The sequence below is a fragment of the Sinocyclocheilus grahami genome, unplaced genomic scaffold, assembly GCF_001515645.1.
Source record: "Sinocyclocheilus grahami isolate Dianchi unplaced genomic scaffold, SAMN03320097.WGS_v1.1 scaffold197.1, whole genome shotgun sequence".
Classification (NCBI taxonomy): domain Eukaryota; kingdom Metazoa; phylum Chordata; class Actinopteri; order Cypriniformes; family Cyprinidae; genus Sinocyclocheilus; species Sinocyclocheilus grahami.
Window position 1 is genome coordinate 486389 of NW_015505376.1, and position 16536 is coordinate 502924.

Consider the following 16536-nt stretch of genomic DNA (forward strand, 5'->3'; position numbering starts at 1 on the left):
AGCGCATTTGACAAGGTATGCCAGCCACAATCTCATCCATATTGCTATAAAATATAGCATTCTGTGTAGAATTAAAATAGCTCCGATACATTTTGTGGTCTGCGCCGACTCACGCATATGATCCGCTCCGTGCTATCGTGTCTCTGGACCGGAGCAGAGTGTGTGTGCGGTGCGGTGGTAGTGTGACAGCGTGAAACCAGACTTCTTTTTTTCCTCAATTGAGAGCATATTTACACAGTTTGAATCGTTCCCTGTCCCCTATATAGTGCACTACGTGCCATTCACTGTACAGACAATTGTAATTCTGTGGACAAGTGACCGATTTCAGCCGCGCTTCACCATCTATTTTATAGTGTAGGGGGTGGGCGCTTCGGATTCTAGAGAGCGTTTGATTGGACAGAAAGTTTGATGAGTAGCTGAAGTACGATGTGACGTCAAAAAAAAAAATCGTTGAGCCGTTTTGGCGGAAGTGACGAACTGCAAGCTTTGAATGCTTATATCTTCTAAATGCGAATTTTGTCACTGTTTTGGAGCACACTGCCTTATAGGTAACCTTAAAGGTGACGTATCATGAAAATCTGACTTTTCCAGGTTTTAAGTGCTATAATCAGGTCCCTGGTGCATCTACCAACCAAGGAAACGTGAAAAAGATTAACCCAGTAACTTTGCCCGCAGACTTAAAGAGTGTGTTCCCAAAAATACACCAACACATAGACTTTCCAACACGGTGAAACAATACTCTGGACTTTGTTTACACCACACAGAGAGGAGCCTACAAGGTCCTTCCCCTCCCCCACCTCGGTGCCTCAGACCACATCACTGTCATGCTAATGCCTGCATACAGACCACTCGTTAAAGTCACCAAACCAGTTCTCAAACAAATACAAGTGTGGCCGGAAGGGTCGTCAGAGGCTCTTCAAGACTGTTTTAACACCACTGACTGGAATATGTTTAAGCAGGCTGCCACATACAATAACACCACAGCCCTCCAGGAGTACTCAGAGACTGTCACTGCCTACATCACCAAGTGTATTGATGATGTAACAGTCTCAAAGACCATCACTGTCCGGGCCAACCAGAAGCCGTGGCTAACAGGGGAGGTCTACGGACTCCTGAAGACGCGGAATGCTGCCTTCAGAGCTGGAGATGAGGTAGGCTTGAAGACAGATAGGGCCAACCTTTCCCGCGGCATCAGAGAGGCTAAGAGACAGTACTCCAGGAGGATAGCCCATCATTTCAGCGACAGCAGAGACACTCGGAGCCTGTGGCAGGGGATACAGACCATTACGAACTACAAGCCCCCACCACGCACCTGTGACAGCACCATCTCCCTGCTGAACGAGCTGAACGTCGTCTTCGCTCGCTTTGAGGCACAAAACAGCACCACTGCACAGAAGACTCCACCTCCTCCCGGCGACCAGGTGATGACGCTGTCCCCGGACAGCGTGAGGAGATCCCTCAGCAGGATCAACGCACGCAAAGCTCCGGGTCCTGACAACATTCCTGGGCGTGTACTGAGAGACTGTGCAGTGGAACTCACCGATGTCTTCACAGACATTTTCAACATCTCGCTAAGTCAGGCTGTTGTCCCCACATGCTTCAAAGCTACCACCATCATTCCAGTCCCGAAGAAGTCGTCTCCATCCTGCTTCAATGACTACCGTCCAATTCCACTTACCCCCATCCTCATGAAGTGCTGTAGACTACGGCTGTTCTGACTCTCAGACTGTAAGTACGTTTTTTATATTTAAAGAGTTTTTATATTTTTTTATATTTAAAGCGAGTTCTTTGGGCAGTGTAGAGTAGGGCTTGTTGTTTGTCATTTCTCCGATCACAAATGCAGACATGAAACAAGACACGTTTCAGAAAGGCGGGGCATAGAGGAGAAACAATAATGTACAGTATGTGGAAAATAATGTGTTTTTTGAACCTTAAACTGCATAAACACATTACACCAAATACACAAAATAATGTTATTTTTAGCAACATCATATGACCCCTTTAAGACTAACATATTGATACTAACACCCAAAAAAACTTTAATTTTGATTTCATGGGGACTTTAACTAGTGGGACTTCACATAGATGTAATTGCTGTTTCTGTTACTGTTTCTTTTTGTTCAGAGTATGAATTTTATATGAGATGGAGATCAAAGTTCACTGATTGATTTATGTAAATGAGATGGGGATATAAAGCAATGGCACTGCACTCACTATTTTGATCTGTGTGCTGTCGGCCAGTTGCTGGACGGTGTAGCTGTTCTCTGTGTTGAACTGGAGCAGGATGGCCATCTGGAAGGTGGAGGCCTGCGGGGACACGACACAAACAAACAAACATGTCCTAGAGCCTTACATGCTATCAATTACCACTGACATGATGCAGCCATGAAGAAGACAAACCTGCAGAGTGTATCTGTTCTTGAAGCAGTTGGTGACCAGCTCCCCTTTGGATAGGTGGTAAAGCCATGTCAACTTCCGCCCGCTGTGTCTACTTCCATAAAAAGCTGTAAATCTTTGGTAACTCCGCTCCAACTGTGAAAAACCAAGGTGTTGAAAAACTATCATCAAATGGAAGTGTAATCACACATTATTCTCAGCTTGTGGAAGGGTGTGAAGGGCTTGGAGAATTACAGGGTTAAGCATCTGAGCATCTCACCTCAGATGGTAAAGCGAACGTGCAAGACTGTTGGAATGGCCACGAGCCAGAGCTCAGAACCTGGATACTGAAATCCACTGCGAGACAGATGGAGCTGGATTTTATTCATCGGTAATGACCGCATGCATGCCACATTATAAAAACACGAACAAACAGGAGGAGTGTGGAGCACTTACAGTCCAAAGGCTCAGAGTTGGAAAGGTGCTTTTTGAATTGCTCATTCAAGTCTTTGCTGACACCGATATCCTGGAACATGCGCTGTAGTTTGGAGGTGTACTCGAAACCACATGCTTGCTGAGGGTGGACAGAAAAAAAAAACGGTGTTAAGCATCTATTAGAAATAAAAGAGGAGCAGTAAAGTGAGCCATCTTCACTAAACAAGTGCACACACCTTCAGTTTGGAGATCATGCTGGCCTCGGCGTCGTCGCTGGCACTGTTCTGGTGCACCAGTCTTTTGGCCAGCATCTTGGCATAGAACTTCTGGAACACGTCTTTATCCTCAATATACTTGAAAACCACCATCTGACAATGAAGGATGTTGGAGAATCTTAATATCAGTCACACAATACGACATGAACTGACTGACTTTCAGTAATTTGTGTGTACGATATGCATAATGCGCACAGACTGCAGATTTTCTGTATGCACAGAACACCTGGATAGAATACGGCATGTGCCGTTCAAAACAAAAAGAAAATGAAAGCAATAAATCAACCACAATCTCTTTCTTGACTCATTATTTGATCAGACTGACAAAAATGAATGATGTTAGCAAGAATTTGGATTAAACAAAATTATGTATGATATAAGAATATGATATAAATAAAATAAAATCAAAATAAAATGATATAAGAATGAAAATGTCAAAACTATATTCGGTTACACTTTAAGGTGTCCTTATTACAGTGTAATTATACATTTAAATACGGAGTAATATTAATTAACTACATGTACTTAGGGTTAGGTTTAAAGTTATTTGCATGTAATTATGCATAGTTTATTGTTATTACAATAGTAAGTACATGTAAAGTGTAACAAGGACACTTTAAATTAAAGTGTTAACATATATTAATTTCCAAGATGACAACTGGATGGTGCACAGCACGCTGAACCAATACTAATGTTGCATACCTTGGAACTACGGCTTTATTATAATGCAATACACAGTAAGTACACCAAGCATAACTCTAGTATTAGTCATAGATTAACTAGGGCCCTACAATTTCTGTGATGCGGAGAAAACAAAAACGGAATCACAGAATTCAGTAAAAAAATTAAACCGACTATATGAAGGCCAATTCACACCTCACCGACAGACGCAGACCAACGCTGACAGTCACCAGATTACAGTACGTCACTTCTCAGGCATTCCAAGATTTGACAAATGCCAATTAGTGAAAACAAGAATCGACTAAACACTAACAGGGGGTAACACACTGAACTGGCAAAACACAACCAATTTGTCTGTTGCCATTGTCAGTGTCTGCAGATGCGGTGTGAATTGGTCTTAACAGAATTTAAGTTCTCAATTACTAAATCAAAATGAAAGAAATTAGGACTAGTGTCGGTGATTATTGAATAATAAAAAGACTGTTATTTGTGGTCTGTATCTTTTCACTTCATATGAAGACACTACACATGAACTTAATCTCCAGAGCTGCTCTGAATCACTTCACAAGCATTTAATTTGATAAAAGTGTCATCAAATAGAGCACAGAAAATCAAAGTTCTTGATATACAGACATACAGGTGCATCTCAATAAATTAGAATGTCGTGGAAAAGTTCATTTCAGTAATTCAACTCAAATTATGAAACTCGTGTATTAAATCAATTCAGTGCACACAGACTGAAGTAGTTTAAGTCTTTGGTTCTTTTAATTGTGATGATTTTGGCTCACATTTAACAAAAACCCACAAATTCACTATCTCAACAAATTAGAATACTTCATAAGACCAATAAAAAAAAACATTTTTAGTGAATTGTTGACCTTCTGGAAAGTATGTTCATTTACTGTACATGTACTCAATACTTGGTGGGGGTTCCTTTTGCTTTAATTACTGCCTCAATTCGGCGTGGCATGGAGGTGATCAGTTTGTGGCACTGCTGAGGTGGTATGGAAGCCCAGGTTTCTTTGACAGTGGCCTTCAGCTCATCTGCATTTTTTGGTCTCTTGTTTCTCATTTTCCTCTTGACAATACCCCATAGATTCTCTACGGGGTTCAGGTCTGGTGAGTTTGCTGGCCAGTCAAGCACACCAACACCATGGTCATTTAACCAACTGTTGGTGCTTTTGGCAGTGTGGGCAGGTGCCAAATCCTGCTGGAAAAATGAAATCAGCATCTTCAAAAAACTGGTCAGCAGAAGGAAGCATGAAGTGCTCCAAAATGTCTTGGTAAACAGGTGCAGTGATGTTGGTTTTCAAAAAACACAATGGACCAACACCAGCAGATGAAACTTAACACTAGACTTCAAGCAACTTGTGAGATTTTGAGTGAAAACCTCCTTCCATCAGCAAGGGCATTGAAGATGAAACGTGGCTGGGTCTTTGAGCATGACAATGATCCCAAACACACCGCCCGGGCAATGAAGGAGTGGCTTCGTAGGAAGCATTTCAAGGTCCTGGAGTGGCCTAGCCAGTCTCCAGATCTCAACCCCATAGAAAATCTTTGGAGGGAGTTGAAAATCCGTGTTGCCCAGCGACAGCCCCAAAACATTACTGCTCTAGAGGAGATCTGCATGGAGGAATGGGCCAAAATACCAGCAACAGTGTGTGAAGACTTACAGAAAACGTTTGACCTCTGTCATTGCCAACAAAGGGTTACACAAAGTATTGAGATGAAATTTTGTTATTGACCAAATACTTATTTTCCACCATAATTTGCAAATCAATTCCTTAAAAATCCTACAATGTGATTTTCTGGATTTTTTTTTCTCATTTTGTCTCTCATAGTTGAGGTATACCTATGATGAAAAATACAGGCCTCTCTCATCTTTTTAAGTGGGAGAACTTGCACAATTGGTGGCTGACTAAATACTTTTTTCCCCCACTGTATATATACACACACGGAAAACAGAATTTGGGGGAATAACAGAATCTGGGGATAAAAAAAACTGACTTGATAAGGCAGCATTTAACAACAACACATTAATAAATGGAGCAAACATTAACTGTTAAGAGTGTTGTGAATTCAGGTAAGAGATCCATAACACATTAAGGAACTTTTAAAATCTGATCTTTAATCTCAGTGGAGTACAGCGAAACTCACCACTTGGTTGAGAGTATCTTCTAGCTCAGCCTCCTCTGGATTCTTTGAACTAAATGAGAAACACACTCCATTAAATCATCTGTGTTATGAAGATTCCTAAATACTAAACACTTGCCAAACCCTAAAAGCAAACACAAGCTTTCCTAGACATTTATAATGTCTAATTTTATCTTTTGAGCTCATGCAATGGATTATTTTTGGTGGAATTTTACATATAGTCTCTTGCTAATGCAGTTTTCATTCTTGAGTTTTTTTAAAGGGCACCCATTATGCAAAATCCACTTTTACATGGTGTTTGGACATAAATGTGTGTTGGCAGTGTGTGAACACAACCACCCTAAAATGATAAAAATCCACCCACACCTTATTTCTTAATCCCCATTAAACCAAATCAGTCTCATTAGAATCCGATTCTCGGAGTAGTGGCCCAGCACACGGCCGCTGACTGACAGTCCTGCATTACCATAGTTTCCGTTTGTGTACACGTCGTTTCGTTAAAGCGCATAGCGAACGATATCAAAGTATTTGTGTGTATGTGTGTTGCTCATCTGTCATTGCAAATGAGCTGTGAAAACTCTACAAGTACATAAATGTATCAAAAAACCATTCCAAGACGTCCTGGTTCATTCTTTAGGTGTTTCTTCTGCCAGAGTCTCTCCTTCATCGGTGTCTGACTCCGGTTCGTACATGTACGGCTGAACACCGGTTCTCTCACTCTGTTGCTTCTACCGGCTGTTTACTGCTGTAGGTATGCAAAGCAGAAATGTATATGCCATGCCCTCTTCCGAAGACAGGGCGGGAATATGCTGCTCATTTCCATTTAAAGTGATACACACCAAAATATCTCTTTTTTTAGACACGCCCCAAAAATCACATTTTCCACATGTTATAATACATGATCTGTGGGGTATTTTGAGCTGCATCTTCACAGACTCATTCTGGGGACACCCAAGACCAATATTACATCTTGTAAAAAGGGGCATAATAGGTGCCCTTTAAATTCTAAAGCAGCTTCTTTTTATTATTCGATAAATCCTAAAACATAAACTGATGTGTTTGTAATAATGTACCAGACTTTCACTAGATTTCATTGTCAGATTCACATGTAAACAGATCAAGGATGGGAATATGAATAAGACAATTCACCTCTTCTTCAGTAGGGAGTCGCAGTATCTGGCCAGAAGCTCAGGAGATTTGCTGGAGGACTGTGCCATCCTCGTTACCGCATTATTATTAATGAATCTTCCACAGGCCTGGAGAGCAGCAGAGTGAAAGTTACACCAGCGCTATAAATAAACACTATAGCTCAAAACCAACAAAACTGAGCTTTAATATAGATCACAAACCTTATCGAGTGCTGCCACAAACCCAGCATCATTATTGAACGCAGACATGACGAGAGCATTGTATTTCTTGTGAACATCCAAGATTGTTTGCACATACATTTTGGGATCCTGGAAAACAAGCAGTGGCAGTTCAAACTGTGATCAAATTAAGATGTTACAGGAACTGAATCGAACAGATACAGGAAAACATGCACAAAGATGAAAAAAAGATATCCAGTATTAATAGAGTTAAATATTTCTGGTTTGGCTTTGACAAAGGGGTACTTGAATTTCTATTGGATACTGAATGACATAAAGCCAAGGTGAGTCATGTCTTTGAAACACAATTACGTGTATAGTCAGATGAAAGAGAATTGTCATGGAAAGAATAGACCTGTTATACAATGAAGTGAGGGCCCAAGATCAGGGAATTTAGGTTTAGCTGTGTTTACAACTGGTTTGGCTCATTTTTAGACAAGGTAAATCAATAAAATTTTGAATTCCTCTCTACAGCCCGAAAATATTGTGTAAACACAGCCCCTGTGGCTTTATGTTGTAACGCTAGAACTCACATTGAGCGCTGAATCGCCACACTTCTCAACAGCAGCCAGCCCTTGATTATGAATGTGGGACTCCAAGAGTTTCTTGAGCTCACCCAGTCCGTCCGTGATCCGGGAAGCAAGGTTGTACATCCGACCGAGATCTGTAATTATACAGAACGTGTATTAACTGTCAAACTGAGCATGTTGTTATGTGTTCGAAATCTTAAGATATTGCCCGAATGAAGGTGACAATGCAGCACGGACTGACCTTCATTCTTATCAGCGTCTAGAAGGTTCTGGAACTCTGTGTGGAAGATCTCCAGGTGTTTCTCGATGAGGACCTGCTCACACTTGCGAGCCAGCTCGTCTTGTGTGCTCTCGTGGAGATACACCTGCACCCTCCGCTGCTCCTCCAGCAACCGTGCCTCTGCCTGCAACACATAATAAGAAATGTGCACTTAATTTAATAAAACCAAATTTCACATAAAATGCACTGCAATTTATATTATAATGTCAGACTTGAATCTGAACTCTAGTTTACCTTTTTCATGTATTCAGTAACAGGGTTTTGCTGGAGGAACTCTGTGCTTTCCCGTGTATAGAAGCGCTCTGTGTCAGCCAAAAACTGCATCTCAAAGTACTCCTTGTAAACTGATAATGTCGGCCCCTTCACAAACGCATCATCCTCATTCAAGCCCAATTCAACTGGAAAAGACAAACCAAATCACAACATGATGCTTCAAAGGTCCAGACAGCACTGTGTTTATTTTACCAAGATTTAAAAATATCCTTAAGGGACAACAGCTGGCTCAGACGGAGTTAACAATATAATGAATTATGCAAGTTTTTGACAGGCCAGCGTAGAAGAGATGTAAATGTAAGGCTACCACACTCACCGTAGGACTGCACCACTCCACTGATGAGTCTGGTGTTAATAGTCTCACCATTTCTCTCCTTCTCAATGAGTTTTAACACAGCATTTGTCACCTATACAAAAGAAAAGACAAGGTATTTAATGTCTGATGAAAATGTAAGAAACCTATCATACAAATGGAAAGTTATAAATTGCCAATAAATAACTTGCCTGCTTGTTTAGAGGTCTAAATAAGCACTCTCTCCAAGTGACCAAAGCAAGCTGTGAAGGAGAAACATTATTAGAAATGATTATATTATTGTTTTTATGTGATGAGACACAAGGCAAAGAGGCTTTAATAAAACTACATTTTTTAGAACTACAATATGATAAAAGACTATTTATGAAGTAATAAGATTTGTTTTTATGATGATGAATAATTATTATTACCATTACTATAAAACAATTCTAATTACAACAACAATAATAATAATAAAACATCTATAAAACTAACAACAACAACAAATTATAATTATGTATTATCATCATCATTATTAAACAATTAAGTAAATTATTTAATTATAGTTTCATCAACAGAATACAGCACGGTAAACTCATTTAGGTTAGCAACACATGCACAAGATAAACTAAACTAATGCTTTAATAATGATTTAGTAATGCTCATCTAATGATTTAGTGCCAATGCACCTAGCCCATTGGTCAAGAGACAGTTGTCATCAACTCCCTCAAAAAGACCCTGGGCTAGTGTTAATTCACACACCAGATACAGCTGATGTGTGGTCTCAGGTGTGCACTGGCTATTACGAGCAATAAATATAGCTAAACTACAATAAACTATAGCCATTGATCCAGGTTTTATGAACACAATGCGTGGTAAAACAGGAATCTGAGTCAGGCAGGGGCATGTACTGTTTCTCGTACCGAGTAGATTTCATAAATTCCTTTCCGTCCCTCATCACACTCTCGGCGCACCCAGTGTCTGTTGAGGTAAGCACAGATCCCATTTAACACTTTACTGGAGAAGCGATAGTCCTCCCACTGCTGCGTGTAGAACTTCAGAACGCTCTCATCCATCAGGTCCTCTCCATCCTGCCAGACACAGACAGATGGAGGAGAGAAACATGTGGAGAAGTGACAACAACTCACACGGTTATCCATTCTAGCGGAAAATAAAAAAATCAAACCACCTCACTAAAATTTGCGATATTCAAGTGCTTAACCATATCAATAGCTAATAATTTATTTAATATTTAATATAATTTCTCCTTTTCTGTTATGGCCAGTGCAAACAAACAGTGTCTGCTTTAAATACTAATTAAAAATCACCTGAACAATATGATCACCAATGCATCATGGCACCCTGAACAATAAACACACCGTAGGTTATTACCTTGAGAAGGTTTGTCAGATAGCTCCTGAGAAACTCTTTCAGTCTTTTGTAAAGTTCTAGTCCGACAAACTGCGCCCCGCCAGGTGTGGCCGTTTTCTTGGAGGGTTTGGAGGGGGGGATGCCAGCACCCCTGGCCTGGTTGGACTGGTGCACGCTGGTACAGTAGTTATACACATGTCTGAACAGTAGGTTAAAGTCTTGAGATCGTATAGAAGTAAAAGATGACAGGCAGCTCACAAAACAGACATATTAGCACATTTTTACACTGACGGGATGCCATTCAATAATGATGTTGCTTTCTGTTTCAGATGTCAAGTAGCTTTGTCTTTGTAGCTGTATCAGAGTACAAAAATGAATAAACATACTGTGGATTAATAGCATCAGATAGACACGTAGGAGGATTTACTCCTATGAGTGTTCTTGAACACGTCAGAATCTAATATGAAAAGCATGAACTGGACTGAGCACATTTCTTTGCTTTAGCATTAATGTAATTTAGACAAAATTCAAATCTATTTTACAACAGTGAAGACAAAACTTATTCCATAACAGTTTGTGGACACTTAAGTTCTAACACACCTTAAACCCTACAAGAAAAAATAAATGGGGAAACAGAACAAATCTTTAAAGAAACTTGTACTATTTCCAAGATTGCCCAACTTCAAAGCCAAAGGTCAGCTCCTCAATATTAAACAAGAATGAAGCAGTACCTTGAGAAAACTTGTTTTAATAGACTGATCTACTCTGACATGCAAGAAGCCGTCTAGAGAAGCTCTTACGTATCTCAAGACGGAAATAAGTTCACAATATTACATTATGTCCTCTACATGGGTGTATATTTATTGCAAGCTGTTGTGTCTCAGTGCAGTAGCTGAAAGGTCATGACCACGTAAACTGTGATAACTAGAACTATTTCTGTTTTTTAGTGTATTAGTTTTTCTGAGAGTCAAGTATGACACCTTTACCACTAACCGTGAGCTCCACTCTGACACTACAAACTACATGCTGAGGCTCAGTTTCTGATCAGTGCTAAAGAAACCTGCAACAACAGCAGAAAGTTCTTTGGGTACACACAGGGCCACACACAGACAAAGAAAACGCATAACTGGAGATGCAGAGAATGACAGCTGTGGGTGGCAGATGAAACTCAAGAGTAATTACGCACCTGTGTTTGATGTGGCACTATAGTGGGTGAAATGCAAAACTGCAAATTTGAATGTGGACAGAGGTCCTTGTCAAAGTTTTAATTTCCCAGACACAAACTGCTTTGAAGAGCTATAAAGTGGAACACGTGGGCTGCGAGATGCCTGGGATTATAAAAGGGTCAATTAAAATGTATAACACCATGCACTTTCATTTTACACTGTTTTGCAATTCACAATTTACTCAACAAATAGATTATTTCATGTTGATATTAAAAAAAGTTAAAACTGCACTGACTTCTAAAGCTCCATTTTATTTCATTTTAATGATACAATAACAATGTCTTATGATTTGGGGGGGTTTCTCGGCAAGTACACATTTCTGATATTCTCTGGATAAATTAATAGAGCCAGACCAATGATTGGTTTGTCTAATATTGTTTAAAGACATTCACATATTTCACAGTAGCTTTAAGAAATTCAATGTTAATTTTTTTTATCTTAGTAAATAGATAAAACAGATGAAAATAAATTAAACCTAAATACGGAACATTGCAAAGTAATTTTGCATAAATAATAATAATCCACTTTTTCTGCATCATATTTATGTGACACATATATTATCCTGGGCACTTATGCTGAATCAGTCTGAAATCAGTTGACCTGTTTATTTAATTAATTGCAATACTATGCAATTAATTTGATTAAAATTTTTAGTTAATTGAGACCTAATTTTAACTGATTTGTTTGTTCAATTTTTTTTTATAATGAACAGGCCAGCCAAAGCTATAATATGCAGTCAATAAAAAAAAAAATTGGCTATGAAGCTCATTTAAAATAGCATATTACACTCAATGATTTAATGTTCTGTAATATTAAAGAACAAATAATAATCACTCCACATAATGCAAAAAAGATGCATTGTCTATTTTCAATAGTGTAGTGATTTATGAAGCACAGAAATTACTTTCAAATCATGCAGTTTTCTGTTGGTCAATGAGATGAATTAATGCGATCAAATAAAAAAAAAAATCTGCACAAAGAAATTTTCACCCTTTTACACAATACTCCCAACCACACAGCTTCATCCTGAAATGACAGGATTTCGACCGTGAAATTTTGTCGAGCAAACTTTCAGGCCTGAGATAAACTTATAAATCCCAGCTTCAGAACTTACACAATGAGTGAGAAAAAGTTGAGTTGTACTTTGAATAGCACATAATTATCACTCATTCATAGCAATATAAAACATTGCCTTTCAAATACAACCTTGCATACCCTTAAACCGATTGCCCATCAATGAAACAAGCAATGCAATGTATACTACAGCAACCCAAACCATTCAAAGGGTTTTCCTCATAAGCTGAGGTCTTATTCTCATTACAAGCGCAAAATTCACACACATGGTACCACACCTAAAAAGACAAAGCATTTCAGTGTGCGGGCCACAGCTGCTGCCCCCATTAATCCTGCGGTGCCTGGTAAGATACGTATAGAGTTCCATGTAGCGTGCCTTAGCCATGCTCTGGCGTGTATAGACCTGCTGTATTCCTGATCTCAGGTCATCCCAGATCTGGTCCAGCCCAATCTGTTTGAGCCCATGGGTGTTCTGGCCTCTGTTGGATGACATTGTCTCTGCACCGGTCTGCTCGCGTCAGATAAATCCTCTCTTCTCCCCGTTCTGCTCCAGAACACTGCTGCTTCACATGTAGTCCACCATGCTGGAGAGCCTTCAGACAGGATCAGGTCAGGGATGAGTACCGCTACACTTCACAGATAGTGCTGCAGGCTGCTCTAGGGTTACAGCACAGTCCAAACACTTCAGCACGGTATCTGGGAGAGCAAACAAATCAGGTTTGAAATTAAATAACCACACTCACTGCCATTTTAAAGGGGTGCAACATGAAAATAACCATAAAACAGGGAATATTATTTTCATTATGATGGATATAAAAACAGGTTATGCATGAAGTTATGAATGACATGCAGTATTATATGCAGCATTTACAGGTGTTAAATAGGGCAGAACTAGCTTATTCTGTAGGTAAATACAAAAGCAAGAACCAAGAGAAAAAAAAGAGATAAAAAGGAACTTTAGTACTTGTATTCATATTTAAAGAGGCCAATCATCGCTGGCAATATGGGCTTTTAATAAAAGTTATCTGTCTATGCAGTAAAAACTTAATGCTTTTTTTTTTTAATTGGTGCTGCAAGACTAGAGAAAATAGAGAAAAAAGTATGTGGCAAAAAAAGAAAAACTTTGATGCCCTTAATACATAGGGTTCGATCAGATTATCCATGAGCAGGGATATAAAAACGCGGAAGTACAATCTGTTGTTTTCCCTGGAGCTGTTAAGTGTGTTGGATGACGTAAATTATGTTAACTGACAAACAAATGGAGATATCTTGGTGTAGGTAACATGGAAACATAATACGCATTGTTCATTTAATATACTGATGCTGAGAAACTGTAACAATACAAAGCTGGTTGAAAATCCACGACCTTATCCTTCAGGAGAAAAAGCAACCCTAATAGGAGACTCATGGGAAACTAAACATCATTCCACAGCTCATGTGAAGTGACAAGTGTTGGGTCAGTGTTATATTTAGCTGCGTGTCTGACTGCTGTGTGTTGTGGTGCAGAGGATCTGAATCTTGCCGGTCATTGTTTACATGTTGTGACGTTCGAGATGCCACATGTCAGAGAAGCAAGAGCGACCGAAGGCTGGTGCATCAAAACATGTGACCAGCAGGATTGGGTTTAGCTGGGTTATTAATAGCATTTCCCACATCGTTCTTTCTAAGGCTTCTTGTTTACAGACAGTTTCTATTGCCAGCAGAACTAACTCCATTGACCAATAGACCTATATGTATGAGACTAAGTTCATTAAAAACCTCTTTGAGTGATAAAAATGTAGCTGTGAGGATACAGACATTAAGTCATGTTTAGATGTAAATGCTCAAAGATCTGATAAATTGTAAATCAAGAAAAGTAAAGTCCCACAACTGACCCAGCCCTGCTAAATCACTGACCCAGAGAACGAGAGGTTTTACAGCGGGGGAAATAAAAAAGTTGGAGTGGCGTCACACCATCAGGATCAGCCCAGCTTATGGTGACACATATAAAAGATGCAGGCGGTTGAAGAGGACAATGACTTTTAATGCTCCCTTGCTCCACTACATACATATACAAACAGCTTTACGATACATGTGTCTAAACTGATCTATTAGTCTCTGTATAAGTGCAACAGCTCTTAATAATAGCTGTAAGAGTTATTCATTACCCATAATATTTCAGTACATTTAAGGCAGTGACACTCAAGTGATTTTCCTGATAATTGTGGGAAAACAGTTTGTGAATGTCAAACTGCTTGAGTCTGGTCACATTTAATCTTATTAGTTGAGCCAAAGCAAGAATAGACTTTCTGACCCACATTCATCAGTGGGATATTTCCATGAAATCAAACATGTGATCTGTAAGTTGTCAAAATCCCAACACTTACAGTCCCAGTACAACCCAGAAGTACTTTAAGTCATTTAAGGTAAAAGCAAAATCACACAGAATCGATTTCTTTCTTCTGTGGAACACTAAAGGAGACATTTTGAAAAATGATGGTAACCAAATAGTTGATTACTATCAGCTTCCATTTTATGAAAAAAAAAAAACACTTCTTTTGAGCTCCACAGAAGAAATTAGAAAAGTCATACAAGTATGGAAAGACATGAGGGTGAGTAAACCAAGACATAATTTTCACTTTTGGCTCATAAACTGTGGGTTGAATCAAGCTTAAATTACGACTGATTCAAAACACAACTTAATGAAGCCACTTGCCTGAGACGGGCATTAGACACTGAATACTTTTCTTTACCTGTCAGCTTATTCATCATAAGCTTGAACATAACATTGTTTGTGTGTGACAAAAGCTATTCTTTTTTGTGGAGTAGAAAAAAAAAACTCAAATCCCCATGACTATCATGACCGTCTCTGTTGAAAAACAATTCATGTACTAGATCTACTGATCTTTTTTGACATCTGAGGACGCCTTAGCCAACAAAGCAAGCCAAAATTAACATGATTCATAAACCATCCTCATGGAAAATCTTTATTATTTCAGAAGGAAACATACCATACACTGGCACATGAGGTTTAGGAAAATTCAAAATAAAACCAATTCTGGTGTCCAGTCTCTAAAAATTACTGAGCTGCCTACCTAGTAGACAGCATTTTGGCCCAACAATGTTGTCTAGCTAGCTAGGCATCTGAGACAGCAAAATTAATGTAAATGTGGGTAATTGACTGTTCATTCTTCAGTCGGCCTCAGCTTTAGGTCTCCATCATAGACTTGACCAAGAAGAGCATGTTAACATCTTAAATATACAACGTCTGTTAATTTCATGCCTATTTTAATGTAGTATTTTTCTAAACAGTATCAATACATTAGCAATGCTAGGTAGCAGCTCGCTAGCTTCAGGTAACGTTACCCTGGTAAACTATTAAGGCCAATTAAACAACTGACATTAAAATATAACCTAAAAAATAAGACAAACAAGACTAGCTATCAACCTACTGCTCTAAAACGGCGACGCTTTTGAGATATTGATGTAAAATGGCCACCTATTCATTATATCGTTTGTAATAACACAAAAACGTTTGCCTTCTTTCTCGATAAATGGACAAATATCCCCGTCTAGTTACATGTCCAGCCAAACCGGGGTGGCTGACAGGTATATAAAGATATTCAATCTTACCTGTGTCCGTTTCTAATGTCGAGCTGTAGGAGTTTGAGGCCCAATGCTGTCTGTGGATATGACTGGAGGAGATTGGGAATTCCGTATTAGACCGAGTGAAGCGTCATACGCCACAGCTCAGAGAAATACAGCGACACCCGGTGTTCACTAACTTGAGTTCCCTAGTGTCCATAATGTCAAACTGTATCAGTAGCCCCCAAATATCCCCGTCTAGTTACATGTCCAGCCAAACCGGGGTGGCTGACAGGTATATAAAGATATTCAATCTTACCTGTGTCCGTTTCTAATGTCGAGCTGTAGGAGTTTGAGGCCCAATGCTGTCTGTGGATATGACTGGAGGAGATTGGGAATTCCGTATTAGACCGAGTGAAGCGTCATACGCCACAGCTCAGAGAAATACAGCGACACCCGGTGTTCACTAACTTGAGTTCCCTAGTGTCCATAATGTCAAACTGTATCAGTAGCCCTCACTGCAGAACACAAGATCCAGGGGGCGTGGTTGGATACACATCTAGGGGGTGGAGATTGGTAGGTTTATGGGTGGAGATGGGTGGGTTTAGTGATCAGGGGGTGGAGATGGGTGGGTTTAG

The 16536-nt window shown here is 39.5% G+C and overlaps 1 protein-coding gene across 2 annotated transcripts in view; it reads right to left on the reverse strand.

The window, feature by feature from the left end:
• The window catches only part of cul1b (cullin 1b), an 18885-nt gene extending 2562 nt beyond the window's left edge, over positions 1–16323 (reverse strand). Inside the window, exons 1-17 of one of the 2 annotated variants that reach the window (XM_016285449.1) lie at positions 16218–16323; positions 12688–13030; positions 10056–10233; positions 9587–9754; positions 8876–8926; positions 8688–8778; positions 8333–8496; positions 8060–8222; positions 7822–7952; positions 7271–7378; positions 7071–7177; positions 5925–5973; positions 3048–3179; positions 2833–2950; positions 2657–2733; positions 2401–2532; positions 2215–2307 (exon numbers count right to left, since the gene is read on the reverse strand). In XM_016285449.1, the coding sequence (XP_016140935.1) occupies positions 2215–2307; positions 2401–2532; positions 2657–2733; positions 2833–2950; positions 3048–3179; positions 5925–5973; positions 7071–7177; positions 7271–7378; positions 7822–7952; positions 8060–8222; positions 8333–8496; positions 8688–8778; positions 8876–8926; positions 9587–9754; positions 10056–10233; positions 12688–12827 (1902 nt within the window). In that variant the 5' untranslated portion in view covers positions 12828–13030; positions 16218–16323. Of the gene's footprint in view, positions 1–2214; positions 2308–2400; positions 2533–2656; positions 2734–2832; positions 2951–3047; positions 3180–5924; positions 5974–7070; positions 7178–7270; positions 7379–7821; positions 7953–8059; positions 8223–8332; positions 8497–8687; positions 8779–8875; positions 8927–9586; positions 9755–10055; positions 10234–12687; positions 13031–15946; positions 16047–16217 lie in introns of those variants that run through there. The other variant, XM_016285448.1, reaches the window with a different exon arrangement.
• Between the last annotated feature and the right edge of the window lie 213 nt (positions 16324–16536).